This window comes from Neodiprion lecontei, chromosome 2 (genome assembly GCF_021901455.1).
Source record: "Neodiprion lecontei isolate iyNeoLeco1 chromosome 2, iyNeoLeco1.1, whole genome shotgun sequence".
In the NCBI taxonomy this organism is placed as follows: Eukaryota; Metazoa; Arthropoda; class Insecta; order Hymenoptera; family Diprionidae; genus Neodiprion; species Neodiprion lecontei.
The window spans coordinates 16,739,963-16,756,356 of NC_060261.1; the positions used below are offsets into that span (position 1 = coordinate 16,739,963).

General features: G+C 36.9%; 2 protein-coding genes across 2 annotated transcripts in view; one reads left to right on the top strand and one right to left on the bottom strand.

Moving 5' to 3' along the window:
- The window catches only part of LOC107221709 (flotillin-2), a 533,503-nt gene that overhangs the window by 16,201 nt on the left and 500,908 nt on the right, over positions 1-16,394 (top strand). The window lies entirely within an intron of this gene.
- On the bottom strand, positions 4,878-10,017 carry LOC107219043 (glucose dehydrogenase [FAD, quinone]). Its single transcript, XM_015657109.2, has 2 exons — positions 9,557-10,017; positions 4,878-8,586 (listed from the first exon to the last, which is right to left on the bottom strand). Exon 2 carries the CDS (start codon positions 8,583-8,585, stop codon positions 6,765-6,767), a length of 1,821 nt encoding a protein of 606 aa, XP_015512595.1. The 5' UTR covers position 8,586; positions 9,557-10,017; the 3' UTR covers positions 4,878-6,764.

Below are 16,394 nucleotides of genomic sequence, written 5' to 3' on the forward strand. Positions count from 1 at the left end.
TTTTCGTTACTGCTGGTTTTTATGATACCGCATTTTTTTTTTTTTTTTGTCTCGAAACCACGTTCAAAAACAATACGTTTTTGTTCCCGACGTTTCTTTTTTCCAATACCCATTTTTTCTACCAGAAACTTGGCCTTGAATATGAAATTTTTCAAATCGATCGAGAGTGATTCTGTCCAAACGAAAGCGGCAATTAAAAAATTTATTTAGGATTATTTTTCCAAAGTCAAAACGTTTTACAAAAAAAAAATATCCGACTCAAATTCCCGATCTCATCGGTTTGACTTGGTCGTTTATTTGCGAAATGCCCTACATATGAAAACTACAATTCTGTAAATATGTGCGCTCACAGTCGAAACTTGCTTGAAAGCAAGGCGGTTCATGTTACTGATGTTATGTATACGTATGCATGCCTAGGTGTGTATTATTATAGTATAAAAACCTGCACCTGATGTGCTTGGCTAGATCCTAGGGCTTCTGTCAGTTTTGTCCAAACATCGAGAGGAGTGTGTGTACAGAGTCGGCAACATGAATGGCTTCCTTCTCGTTTCGACGCGGTAAGAAGAAGAAATTGAGAACTGTTGGAAGCACTCAGATATCATAAAAATCCGACAGTCGCAGAAAGTACGATGAATTACAATCTGTACTTGAATGTAAATTTGTAATCGTAAATCTCTCTTCAATTTTGTTTTTTTTTCTTTCGTGATATTCCCTCTTTCTTGCATCAAAATCAGAGTGAGGTCGATGTTCGTAACGTTTAGTTGACGGAACATTGAGAGGAAATCGCTATTCTCTAACTTACAGAATGATTTTAAACGAGTTGTGTTTTATAAATGTAGGTATGCATGCTGTTTTAATTTATCAAACTTGACTGTATTTTGGACAATTCTAAACTTACAAAATAGGAATATTTACGAAAAACTTAGCGTTGCGGTAACGTTGTGAACTTCATCCTCATAAAGCAGAACATTGTGGTGTATAAAATTCTGAATCCTATCTGGATATTATAATTCGTTATTTACTATAAAGTGTAAGATGATGTAACGATGAAAAAACATCTGTGAATTTTTAAATTCATAAAGATTTTTCAAACAAACATGTTCGAAAGCATTTTGTATGTATTGCATAATCTGTTTCTCGTATTCTTTTACCGCCCGCGTGAATTGCATAATGCAGATTTAATCAGTCGATCGTCTAATTTTGGCATTATTATCCGCAGCACAATTCAATTCAGATGCTTTTCCGGCTTACAATTAGGTTATTGTGAATTCTTTCGTTCGGCAGAACCGAGTACAACACATCGAGATGTCAGGTACAGAATCGTTACGTGAGAGCAGATTTTAGCGCCTGTGAATAGGCAACCGAATATTCATGCCCGCAACGCAGGCTGCAAGGCAATTTTACGAACAGGCGTCATGTACAAAATCATTACCATAGGTTTTATATTTATTGACAGTTGGTAAACTTATCCTCTACTATGGAAGATATTAACGTTATTCGAAACTCGTTTAGAATGATTTTTTTCAGGGATCAATCTAGGAAATAAATCATTCGATTGAATGAGACTTTTCTAAAGGTATTGTAATGACTAAACCTTCTTGAAACGAATTTGCCAATTTTAATTAATCATTGTATTTTACATAAAGGAGACATGATATATCTATGAAATTCGAATCAATTACAACTTTGGTTCTACCGTTTAAATTTTCAGTTCATCCGCCGTTGACCATTTTTATTTTTTTATTTTTATTTTATTACAAATCTAAACTATCACATATTATTGACAATATGATATCGGTTACATTTTCAATTGATTATTTTTGTTCAATGTCTGTAAATTTACAGTTTGTCCAGTGACAATAAATTATAGCTGATTTTCTACTGAAACGAATTTTGCAAAGATCGACTCGCATGGATTTTTCATTATATGAATATATTTTTGAACAAGGCATTAGTTTATTACACGAAATGTGTATTGGTTTTGCATACAGGAATATAGGTTGTATCTTACCACCAACTAAATCGTATCGTTCGTTAAATGTATTTCCCAAAGAGTGGTAAGATTCAACCCACTTTCCCGTAAGTTGTTTTTCGGTCAGTTGAACAGTTGAATAATAAAAATTCAAGTTCACGCGATTTATAAATAATTCAATTATAAAGGCAAACGAGGCGTGATTCGTTGAAATTTGATGCATCATACGGATTTTTAAACTAATAAAAACTGTAGAATACCGCGATGTACAAAAAATTTTTGACGAGTGAGCTTTTTACGTGCAGCAAATACTTTTTTTTTTTTTTTTGTTCTCCACTTTGATCGCTTGCTTTTTGCTTTTACCCAATTCAACTTGATTCCCCTAATTTCAGCTGCACACGTTCAGTGTTCTTATCATCATTCCATCGTTTCGAAATTGTTTTACTGGATTGTACAGACACTCGGATTGATAACCGGGGCGGGATTGGAATTCCAAAATTGAAAAGTTTCGAAAGCGCTAAATTCTGATTCTTTTTGTGGTGAAACTTGAGGTGAAGAAATCAAACTTTGACGAAACATTAAAGTTCCGAAGGTTCCGAAACTCGACGCTCAATATTCCGAAAGGGTAAAATTCCGAAAGGTCGTAACTTCGTCAAATCAAAGTTCTGAAATTCCGGCAATGAGAAGATTTTAAAATCTGAACCATCGAAATTCCGAATGAACGAAGATTTTCAGCTCTGTGAATTTATGGCTCGGTGAAATTTCGCCACTCCGATCTTTTTTTGTATTGGATTTTTGATATCTTTACGTTTGGAATCTTGGTAATTCTGATCTTTTACACTTACTCGTTGAGTAAACTCAGGCCGAGAAGCAAACGAAAATTCGATACCGTTAGTCGGAACATTTTTAGAGTTATCGAAAAACGTGTTAGAATCAATCTAACATGGAAGGTATCCCAACTCGATCTCTCCGATTTGATTGTATGATTGATTGATGTAACATGTATGATGGCAGATAAAACAACATACGTGTCGCTCAGTTTTTAGTCTAATATAACATAGTTAAAAAAGAAATCAAATTGGAGAGATCGACCCGGGATACCTTTTTTGTAAGTGTCTGTAGAACTGATACGTCCTCAACTACTTTTCTTCCCACTCATAACCAGCGGTTATAGGCATAAATGCGCACTTTCTTTCGTTGAACGCACATGATTCGAGTCGAGATATCGACGTCTGTATACGTGACACACACACACTGATATACGTATGTGTTTACCTTACGTCAGAGTTGAGTGAAATTTTACTTCACTAAATTCACTCGCGTATAGGGCATTCTCTCCAGACTGAACGACGTTCGCAAAATTTGATTCTCAATTTTTCAATGTACAAAATTTTGTCACAACTTCGGGTTATCGTAGTAATCATAATCAGAGGCTAATTAATTTTGTAAAATTTATAACTAGAAAATTTAAGGTCCATGATATTCGACCAAAATAATATTGCTTAAGAATTTTCATCAGGCAAAAATAGTACGTATTTTTAATATAGCAAATGAAATTATGCAGTTTGAATATTGAAACTTTTTTGAATTCGCACATTTTCCAGTTTGTAACACATCGATTCGAAGAAAAATTGGGACTTCTATAACGATTCCGATTCAAATTTTGAAGTCATTTGCGAAAGCTTTCATATTTCTCGAATAAAATGAAAACGCGATTTTATAAATTTCGGAAAATTTTTGCTCCAAGAATTCTTACAAGTATTGAAGCAAAATATTTTCATTGGTTACGTACATTCGATTTAACTCGTGTTCGCTGCGAAAAAGAAAGTTTCGTTTGTTTCTACCAATGATTTTTACTGCAGCTCGACCAATTGAATATAAACGACCATCGTTTTAACTCGTTATGTAATCGCTACCATGTAAATGTACGCATAGCTATGTGCATAGTTAGCCAATGTCAACATGTTATATTCATATATATTCGTATTTTATCTCGTTAAAAATCGTCTAGAGTTTTTTTTTTTTTTTTTATAATGGAAAACTGCAGCTTCAAATATGCAGCGTTGTTATTTCATGTTGCGTACACTTTTTATTACAAAATATTTAGTACAAATTGTCGATAATTTTTATCCCCATATCGTCCTAAATGTGAAAATATAGATTGATAACGAAGAATTGAATGTACAACTTAGAAATCAAAAGATCTGAAATTTTACATTCGTTAGGTTAGCTCAACCACTCAAAAATAACCAAATAAAACCTTTTGGATGATAAGCCGCTAATTAGCCGCTAATAAACCTTGGAAAAATTTGTTTTGCTTTTTGTCAAATTTTTGAAAAAATCGATGGTCCGGTAAACTTCACAATAAGATAGCACGATCACTATTGAGATAACCGTGAAGGGTGGATGATCGTAAATTTTGAATGAGACTATAATTTACCGATAATTAACCATTAATGATCAGTTGCACTTTTAATTTTTTTGGAGCCCAAATTTTTTTAGAAATTTTTCTCCAAGCACTGGATTTGCTACGATTGTTACGAAACGAAACTTCAGCGCTTATAGAATGGAAATAATATAAACTTTTCAAATCTATGCATTAAAGTCTGTTTAACTTTCACGTTGAAATGTTTTTGTATTCCGTCAAGTCGCTTTTTCAACTTTGCTTTACGACCTTTGAAGAGTTCCCGCGTTATTTATGGAGCTTTCCATCATCGAATAATAATTCAAAGAAGATCAGTGTGAAATTAAAACTCAGCGATAAATTCGAAACGAACTCTTTGTTGCTCACGAATTGCGGGTGAAGAATTTTCGTGAATGAAAACCTGCAAGGTAAGCTCAATATGCGTTGATAATAAACATGGATTATACTTTGGGACGTGAATAGAATTGAGAAGAAAAATTACTTGGTTACATTATATATTTACAAATTACAAGGGCTTTTATACTCCAGCCTGCTATATTTATTAGTGAATACGCTTAATTATAACAACAACATTTAACTCTAAAACACGTATGTTCTCTAACAATGAATTCTATGGCAGAAATCCTTAACTTTTTACATTTATTTTCATACCGAGTTGTCCGATTGTTAATTTATTCATCATATTTCTTTCAGTGTAATATAACAGTGTGAATAGTTATTTATTATTAAACAGCCAACAAACACCGATATCAATAAATACTTATTTCGAAATTATGTTTGGTAGTTAAGTTTAAAAAATGTTTACACTTCGGTTTATACTGACCTGAAATATTCCAGTTTATAATCTTACTTGAAAAAGTTGCGAAAATATTGAACGTTATATTACCAAGAACATGCGGCAAAAGACAACTTTGCACAAACTTGTAATACATTTTTTCTAACACCTGTTCTTAAAGTATTCTTGTATGTACTGTCCACGGGCACTCGAAGAAGTCTTTCAGGCACCAGTGCGAGAAAATTTTCGCACACCGTTTGCGGTCAATAGCATTGCTGGTTTTTAAACGTCGGTTTAAGTACCGGTGCATAACGAAATAGTGTTTTTCCATACTAGTGCGCGAAGGTGGCAATGCCCGCACGAGCGTGAAGGCGCAGCACGAGCCCGGAGAGGAGTTGAAGGGCGAGTGTGGCGCATTCACGCGAGATAGGCATTGCCAACTTTCGCGCGTGTATCGAACTCTATTTTTTGCTACACCTGTAATGGAAAGTCCGACATACACGATTATATTCACACGAAACCACGGCACGATGTCTGTTCATTGACGATGTCGAGCACGGCAAAGAGTGACAAACTATTCCGTCGGTGGCGCTAGTGCAGCTGTTTGCGAAATGCGCAACTGTGGATAAAAGCGCGACCGTCTTTTTCGCACACCGCTAGCAATGTGCGAAGGTTTTTTTCTCACACCGCTAGCGATGCGCGAAAGTTTTTCCCGCACGTGTGTATAAAAGATTACTTTCGGTGCTTGTAAACGGTGCATAAAAATGGACTTTCTATGCAGGTGTTGCAAAAAAGGACTTCACGTTACTGGCGAAACAAAATAGTGTAGTACTTTTTTCTATACATATGCATGGAAAGGCTGATTTTTCTCCCTGATTAGGAAGCAAAGTGTCACTTTGTCTCTCTGGAAGTATTGGCTCCCAGTATAGAGGGAGCAAAGTGTCGCTTTTTCTTCTAGTATCGATCGGTCCGGTCGGTAAAGTAGTCACACCGCCTACGAAACAACAACATCGGACGTTACGAATCTTAACCTTGATCGCACCGACGCGTGATCGATGTGGTGTGATCCCTCACTACAAGAAGAAAAACCGGCCTCCGTGCATAGTGCAAAAAAATATCGTCTATTGCCGCAGCAAACCACACGCTGGGTAGCGGAAACGGCTTCTGCCCCCTTGGTACTGTTAGATGATTTTAGAAGATCCTCTCAAATCCTGTGATCAAAAAGCGAAGTGGTATTGATATTCGAACTTATTTATTTCAGTCGTTTACTCTGTAAATGGCAAATCAGAAAGAGAAAATGACTGACGATGAATTGGTTACGTTAGAACTATTGCGGGACGTTCTTGAAACTATCATAGAAATCGTGGAGTTGGATATAATCTTCAATGCATAAATGACTCCTGAATCTTGCGATGGAAAGGTAACGCGTTTTTGAAATTTCATCCAATTTCGTTCATTGGTTTACGGATTGAATCACCGCAACGATTTGGTTGATGGAAGTTTTACTATTACGTAGCCTTAAAACAAATGCGACCAGAAATGAATGGTCATGTTTTAGAATTTGAGTTCGTCGAGTAACTGGTAACTCGAAACTATCTCGATCGCCAAGTCTGCTTGATCATATCGGCAGCCTTTTCGCCGATCATGTAAATCACAGCGTTGGAATGTCCAGTGGGAATGGCAGGCATGATTGAAGCGTCGGCAACGCGGAGACCAGTGACACCATGCACCCTGAGTTGCGGGTCGACAACGGCATCGACATCGGAGGCGGGTCCCATCTTGGCGGTGCCAATTTCGTGGTTCATCATGGATGGCAGATGCTTGATGGCGCATCGCCAGTAGTCGTCGGTGCCAAAAGGCAGAGTCCGACACCCGGGGATCTTGATATCATGAAGACGAGAGCCATATTTTCTGAAAGGTTCACTCTGCGATATATTGATAGCAAGTTTGACTCCCTCTAAGATTATCTCCAAATCGGCCGGGTGGCTGAAGAAGTTCGGGTCGATGATTGGGCTCTGGAAAGGATCCTTTGACTTGAGCTTGATCCTTCCGACGCTGCGAGGGTTCTGAACAATGGGCCAGATCGACCAGGCATCGCGGCCCTCGATCGGTTTGTACACCGCATTATAAAGCTCGTCGGTTATCCCCAGAGCCCTTCTCAAGGTCAGTCCGTTGTCGGAATGGAGTGAGCCGGATGCGAAGAGCAGCTCGATGTCTGGTCTTTCGTCCTGGGCATATTTGCTCCTGATAAAAGCTAGCGCTTCAGCTCCGCCGGGTATCGTCATCGGTCCCTTTCGGTTCATCACGTAGTCCAGTAGCACGCCGGGTCTGGCCAGCTGCCTGGGGAGAAGAGTTACGCTCTGGTTGACCAGGAAACTCAACCCCAGGAAACCGACGTGCTCGTAGAGGTTATACCCAACCTTAGAGTCCTTCAATACCGGGATGCCTAGTTCCTCCAGGTGCTCCTTCGGTCCGATTCCCGAGAGCATGAGCAGTTTCGCAGAGTCGATGGTCCCGGCGGAGAGAACGACTTCTCTGGAGCACCGCACCTGGTGGAACTTCTTTCTTCTGACATACTCGACCCCGTATGCGCGTTTGTTTTCGTCGAAGAGGATCTTGGTGACCCTGGCGTTGGTCATAACGTGAAGGTTTGGTCTTTGATCCCTGAGATACGCCTTGGCGGCGCTGCACCTCGCGCCCTTGTCCATGTTGACCTGAATGAAGGAGAAGCCGATCTGGTTGGCACCGTTGTAATCGACGATGGGATAACCGAGGCGTTCGCCGGCACGGAGAAATACATTGGCCAAGGGCGAGTGGTAGGGAACGTATTCGACGCAGACGTGTCCCTGTCTGTTGTGCCAGGTGGAGTTGTTTAGCTCAGGGATGTCGAAGCGCTCGCTCTTCTTGAAGTAGGGAAGCACCTCGTTCCAAGACCAACCCTTGTTGCCCATTTTCGCCCAGTTTTCGTAGTCCTCTTTTCCGCCTCTGGTGTGGATCATGTAGTTGAGCGTGCTCGTGCCGCCGAGGGTCTTTCCTCTGGGCCAGGGACACTGTCTGTTTATCATTCCCAGGCAGGCGTTAGTCTGTGGCTCGACTTTGTAGCCCCAGTTGAACTCTGTGAGCTGAAAGACGCTCACCAGCATAGGGATGTCGTTCAGAACGTTCATCATTCCCCCGGCCTCCAGTAGCAGTATTTTCCACTTCGGGTTCTCCGAGAGACGATTCGCTACCGCCGAACCCGCCGAACCTGATCCTACGACGATAAAGTCGTAGGTCGTTCTTTCCGGCTTGTAGTTTGATGGGATGTTGTTGCTTTGAGTTTGACGATAGTTTCGGATCACATCGAAGAACGATTGGCCCTCCACCATACAGGTCAACGATATCAGGCACATGATCTTTTTCAGTTCCATCATCCTGCAATGAAAGTTTTCTTCAATTTTTCATGAACAGATTATTCACGGCGCACGGGATTTTATGGCCAAGAAAATTTTTAAGTTTTATCATGATTGACGATGCGAGGTCAGTGAATGCGAAATCGAGTGTACTTCAGTTGGAAACAAGACTCAATTCCATTGATGTTCTTCATCATGGTGAAAACTAGCCACCAATTTACAGAAAGTTCCTACGAATGTATCAGCGGATAAGTATCAGAAACGTTAAAACGCCACTGATTGGAGTTAATTTTTCATGAAAATCACTGTGTGCAAGGAATTTTTATGAACTGGAAGCTCACTAAAGACGATTGGCGATTGTCATATATTTAGACAGCATGAAGTTACTCTTAAGAAATTGATACAAACGCACAAAAGTTGCGATAAAACTGACGTAAATTTCAAGTCCAAACTTATTGTACGGTTGTATAATCATTATTTACCGTTCAAGTCAGATTTCAACATTTTCCAAAAGCTCCGAAAAGACGACTTCATTTCGTTGTTGATACAATACACATTGCGTTATAATAATTGTACCGAGCTCTCTTATAAATTTGAAAAAATCATTCATTAAACCAACGATTCTTTCGTAAATAAATTGGGTATTTCGAATTAGAAAGTTTGTTGCAACGAAAAAATACAAACTCAGATGTTTCTAAAGTTGGACCGACCGCATCATTTTCTCAAAATGAAACTAAGTCTCAAATTTTTTTGCTTTTTTTGGAGGAAATTTCGTGTGCAAAGCCCGATTTTGGTGATTCAGTCCGTTTTGAAATAATATTTGTGGTCACTGGTGTGAAAAATTCTGGTTTTCATTTCTCCGCAATTGTCGAAAGTTTTTATAGTAGAAAGACAAAATCAAACCAGGTATACCAGTCAAGTAATGAACTTTCTTGTAGCCCACATTTTCTTCTAAATTAACACCGTTATTATGTACGAATCGTGAAACTCACCTTTCGGAGACTTTCAGTGTTGCTCCAACGAACCAAAATTCAAGATCAAAAATTCTTCTCCCTCCGCCTCGCCACTCTGTCCTTCACCGGGTCATTCACACTTTGATCTGATCCGCAGTTGCTTAGTAAAACCGAACATCAAATAAGTTTGGAATCGAATCCCCGAGCAACGGCACAGCAACAACAACTCAACAAGTTCAAAAACAAAAAAAAAAAAAAAAAACACTTCAACAACGCAATGATCACACGAACAACAATGATAATAATGGCATCGGTTAACCGGTCACTGTTGCCACACTTTGAGCACGCAGTGTATAACAATAATGTGTAATAAATGACGTTGGGAAACAATAAACTACCGATTGTTATTGTCAGCTAACTCTTGCCAAAGCGATCCTGCGGAGACGGTGTCTGACTGAGAAAGGCGCTTTCTCGTTACTGTCCACGCGTATTACTTATGTCCGTACCAAACCAGAGGAGAATGCATACGATGAGCACAGGCCTTCCACCACCTCCACTTGCCTCTCTTCCCTTCCCTCGTTCCATTTTACCTATTACCTTTACGATGATAATCACACGTGAAATATTCCAGCTGTTTTGATGGTTCGACTGGGCGAACATTCAGATTTACTGAAAATATATTTGTGAACAATTTAAATCGCGACAGTTTGTGAGAATGAAGTTTAGTAACGTTACTGTAACGATGCATGTTTAGGAAAAATCGCTGATTCGCAACTTTGTGAGTTTTGGACATTTGGTAAACCGTTTAAGGGGGGAGCCTGCTTTAGAGGCTTCAAAAAATCGGTTTTTTCAACGATTTTTTTGGGAAGGAAAGAAATATCCGATTAAAACGAAACTTTCAGGGTTTATTGTCATGTATTTCAACAGTCTTCTCGAATTTTTTCATTAGGATACATGTCATATTATGCCTGGTACAAGCATTTCACCGAGGCGTCTCGAGTATGCATTTGTCGTGCGGCGGGAAAGGTGCAGGTCGCAATTTCAATCTGAAACAAAGAAACCAAAAAAATTTTTACTTCTCAATAGTATAGCTTCTAGTTAAACCAAGAAAATTCCACAAAAAGTGAAAAATTCAACAATTTTTCGCAAATTAAAAAAAAAAAATTCATTTTTCTTGGAAAAAGAATTCACTTTAGATTGTTTAAAAAGTGGGTTAATCTTAACTTTCTTAAGGTTTTTTAGGTTCAACTAGAAGAGAATTTCATCCCGAGTACAATGCAATTTGTCTCGTTTCGATAGGACGTTTAGTTTTTTCCCTATCTTTCCCGCCAATTAGGAAAAAGCGTAAAAATGAAAAACGGAGAAATCGTGCGTCAAAGTTTTCGTACATAAAAAATCGTAATTTTCTTGAACTTACCGCATTAATATGCTAATCAGCGATTCCTGGTCCATAGAGTTGCCCTTCAGACTCTTCAAAAAACTGGTTCAAAACTTCAAAAAACTGGTTCAGACTCTTCAAAAAACTGGTTGAAAACTTCAAAAAACCGCTCGTATACCTGCTCGACGCTTGCTCACTATTTCTTCTGTAACTCCGAAAATATTTCGAATTCGCGTCTGAAATTTTAGGGACACATTCTTGGACAGTTTGGGAAGACATTTGTGCAAAAAAAAAAAATCGATTTTTCGAAGCCTCTAAAGCAGGCTCCCCCCTTAAACAAAATATTGGCCTTGCGCTCCATGTTCTCATCTTAACCTCGTGGTTTATTTTTATTTTTATTTTTATTATTTTTGTTATTGTAATAATTGGTCTGTATAATCGTTAAGTGAACACCTACTTCCAATAAAAATCATTCGCTCGGTCTCTCTGTAAAAATTTTGGTCGTTGATTTTCGTCAACCGTGTAATTCGGCTCTGTTCGTATTTGAAATAAATGAAATGAAATGAAATGAAATATACATACCGATTCTGAAAAGCTAACTTCTTGAAAATCATCACAAATTGACCAATAATGACTTTTTTTCCCCGATGTATCGATACGTTGACGCTACTTGCTTCAGCCTCGTGACGGTTTGCTAACCGATGACGACGATGCGTTTCTCATCCATTTATTCATTTCTTCCGTTTCGTTGTCTGGAAAAATGCTGGCGTTGGAATTTTTACCCATTATTTAACTACGGTCTTATTTATATTTATCTTTGATTTTTCTTATTCGACCGAAAGTGTGATCGTTATTTCTCAACATGGTGAGGTTTTTTTCTGCGTTTTCGAATAGACACAAATTTATCACTGAATTTCAATCAATCGAAGGATACATTTCTGTAATATTGAGCTGTGGTTTTGTGCTTTTTCTTGTTCTCTGGTTTGGAAAAAAAAAAAAAAAAACACGTACAAATGGTCATCGTTCTTGAAAGAAATGATTTTTATTCTTGAATAAAGATGCATATTCAGAATCACCTGAGTTTTATAACAATTTGAAAAGAAACATGTAAAGCATAATTATTTTTCATCGAATTTCAACAAATTAGAGGGAATTTTTTTTACTAAAATTGACCTGCTATTAAAAAAAAAAAGTACAATCGTCATTCCTGTAATGGAAAGGATTTTTTGACACGCGAACAATTCGTTAAGATTTCGTCAATTTTGTAAAAAATTAATGTTTACGTTTTGGACTCTATTTTTCTTTGAACTTGTTTTACCAGTAATTACTCTGTCGATTTTATTATAACTTATTGATTCGTAAATTTAGAAACTGAACAAACTACTCTCCATAGTTATCGAAAATCATTATAAGATTATCCTGTCGTTGATTTTATATCAGAATAATAATAAAGAAAGTTTTTTCGGAACAAGGTGAGGAGGTTGCTTGAACTCGTATAATAAATGCGCTTACATACAGGCGATTCGTTAAAAAGTGGGTCAAATTGTTTATAATTAGTTAATTATTGCTGGAAATATACTTGAATTTCAAATTATTCTCGTTATGTTTTCATACCTGAAATTTTTTTATTCGACGATGCAACAAGTTACACAATTTCAAATGAATCATTTACAATTCTTCGCTCGGCTTGTCGCAACAGTGACTAAACACCCGTTTCCAGGAAAGATATTCTCTGCTAAATTAACTCATTTAAATAATTGTATTAAAAATTTGAACGTAGAACTTTGCAAACTTTTAGTCTGCCCAGTATGAAACACAGGTCTTCCATTTATTTTCCTCCTTTCTGTTGTAATGCACTTTCAACTAGTCACTTGGCTGGTATTTGCGACAGTTATAATTACAAACCCGCTAAATGTATAATATTTCAGTTTATTTACAATGTGACGATTATTTCGAATGTGTAATTTAATATTTAGTATCCTGATCAGGTCAACAATTAATCAACAACCCATTTAGTTCGACGCAGTATGTAAAAAAGAAGAGAAAACGGAAAATCATTTTAAACTGTCTAAACAGCACGTAATTAACATTAATTATCTATCCCCCTTCATTACACGACGTCATTTAAACGTTCTGCTCTCTAATATATATTTTAATTGTCATTTTGTTAATTCTTGTATCTTTCTCTATTTACAATGTTTTTCGATTTTCAAAATTCAACTATACTTTTTTATATTTGGGTAGGAAGGATTCATTTTATGTTATACGATAAACTTGTTGGTATGATTCGTTAATAACCAGCTAAATAAATGAATAATTTGTTTTTATCGACACCATCTTAAACTAACTTGTGCATTTTTCTTATTGGTCTCTTTTACTTCGCGTCATTAAAACGTTTACAATAAGATGCGAAATATCTGCGAAGTTATTCCTGTAATATTCCGTCGAAGAAAATAAAGGTTTCATATTGTTCACTACACCGAGTTAAAGGATTTCGAGTCTGTTTATTTTGTTTCTTTCATACTGCACCCAAAAATAATATTCAGGTTTATAATTCGCGTGTTGATTCACTTTCATTGAAATAATTCTGGCTGAGATAAATTTTGGCAATTATAACAGGTCGAAACGTTATTTGAGGCTATTCAAAAAAAAAAAAATATCAAAAAACATGATAAAAATAATAATAATAACGAAATGAGGGTTATAAAGTGATACTCGATTCAATCGAGTGCTGAATGTTATTCATAAAATCTTTCCTTGACATAGAAAACATTGTCGACCGCAGGTTCAAGTAGAGAAAGTTTTTTTTTAGTCATACCAACAATTTTGAACGGTTTTACGCATCATTGTTCCGTTTTTTTTTTTTTTGGTTTTTTTTTAATCAATTTTCTTCATATAATTATCTATGGTTAAAGTCAATCGTTCGTCTCACTTCGATGTTCGACCTTGGATTTTTCCATAGGTATTATTTATAACCGACCTTATACAATAATGACGTGAAAAATTGGCTGTTCAAATTACGCGCAGAAAATGCATCATAACACAAAACATGTTGTGGTTTTTAAGCGACATGAAGGAATTCGCTGATCAATAACAGAAAAAACAAAAAAAAATAATAATAATAAATCAAAGCACGATCGTTACGCGCAAGGACGACCAGAATTTACTGTCCAGCAATTAATTTTTACACTTTCGTGCAAATTATGAAAGAAAATATCATAAGAGGAACAGGTGTTTGGTAATCTGGTTTCCAAAAAATAGATTAATCTGTACTAATTCATAGAAAGCTAGGTTTGTTTGTATGCTTATGAACGCGAAACTCGGCAAGTCGGTGACCAATTCACAATAAATCTGCACAACAATGTTTTCCATACATCTGTAAACGTGAAATGGGGTAAATAATAGGATGGTTTATCAGAAAAAATGATCGGATAAGATTTTTAGAGGCCCAACTTTCGAGTTTTCGTTTTTACATTGAAATTCAATAGAAATTACAATGAAAAATATTAAGATATCTTTCTCGTAGGCAACGATATTTAGTACAATTAAGGCAACCACTTTTTTCTCGTGTTATTTCCAAGTGAAAACGAAAACTCGAAAGCGGGACTTCTTAAGTCTTTTTCGATCGAGCTCAAATTTGCAGATTTTTTTTTTTTTTTTTTTTGTGAAACTCTAGTATATAAGTTAGACAATATTAGTTGATTTGCATGGAAAAATTGTGAAAACATTACAAATACGTAGACTTTGGATTTATAAATAAATTGCTAACAACAACGTTTTCTGTTTTTCTTTATTTAAAAAGTGAATAAACTACGTATTACTTTGTGCGTTTCAATATCTATACCTGTTCGTTTGTTTCCTTGGTTTGTAAGAAATCTAGCTGCTCGCTGAATTCATAAACAGAGTCCAATGTACGGTGCAGGTTTTCGGGTACAAAAAGAGGACAATGAACAAACCCAAAACTAAAGTATCCGTGCAGAAAGGAATTTTAAACATTAAAATGGAAAATTTTCAGTAGAAAATTTGTGTCTGTTCATTTATTCGTTGTATATTTATTTCCTCATTTTCTCCGAGTATTGTCACGATCAGATTACGGGTGTAAACCAAATGGAAGTGAATCGATTCCACAGAACAAGTACAGGAAAATTGTTCCAATCAACATTTTTCCACACCGGTTCTGTAGGATCAAACCGCGTTCAACTATATAAACAAAAATATGTTAACGATCTGTTTACGTATGTCTATCCGCGTAATGATAATAATGATCATAATACTACATTACTATAACAGCATGTGAGGAAATGTAGGCTAGCAACTATCGTGGTTATGTAAGAAATACTGACCGTCTGGTACCTGCTACTTTACTCGCTGAGAGAACTTTCTCTAAAAAATTTCCTCTCTCGAATGCACGGATTCCTTCCCTCCGACAAGTGATTGCCAAGTTGTTACGCTTAAGCTGTAAAATAATAATTTTCCTTCGATTTCAAGGATTTTTACCAACCTTGAGCAGTTTTTTTTTTTTGCATCGCCAAAACCTTCCGGGCACGACTAGTATTGTTCTACATTATCACCTCTGGATTATTGAGAGCTTAGAAGCTCTGAGATGGTCTGCGAATGTTCTAATGCAACTGGTTCCTAAACTATAATTCGAATATGTATCGCTTTCATTAAGGTTTACATTGAAATTGTAGGGTCTCGATTGGAACATACCGACGCCGATGAGACAACTTTACTTATCGAATAATGAAAATGCCACTTGCCGAGATTTTGTTTCACGTTATTCCTATCCAAATATACTGTGTAAAATAAAAGAATCTCAATTACAATCATGGTCACTTTCAATCGAACTTGAGCAGCTTGTAACGTTGTTATTTCAAAAGAGCTTGGAAAGCAAACGACTGGAAAACGAACAAAAAATGGTTTACTTGATAGTTACCCATGAATCCAGTCATCAAAAGCATCGCACAGACGAAAGGTTTATTTTATCGTTTCACGTTTTGAACCACGCGTGAAATTTCTGATTCGAATTCATTGGCCGTGGAATATAATTGTTATAACTATAAAAACAAATCGCACCAATCCGAATGATCGCCAAGCTACAACGCGTCTCTTTACCGAGCAACTATAAATATCGATACGTCGTTTAACCCTTTCGCAGGATTTCAAGTTCGAGGTCAACAGACAAACCACTTGTTAAATCAATCCATACAATCTATGCAAAGCTTTTATCGCGGAATTGCAATTACGCACTGAAAGGTTTCAAGTTACGCGTTTTCCGTCTCGATTACACCAGATAGCGTTTTCCGTTGGAGCGAAATTGATAGGAGGAGATTGTTTTTCAAGCTAAAATCCATTTCCTAACAACGCTCAGGATAAGGTATTCCTTTTTCATTTGTGCCCCTTACAGCCCTTACGTAATTCTTGGATAGCCTCTGGAAAGTCTCGGCTCTTTCACTCTACACGGTACCCGATTATAAGTATAATACCCTGGTGGCCTGG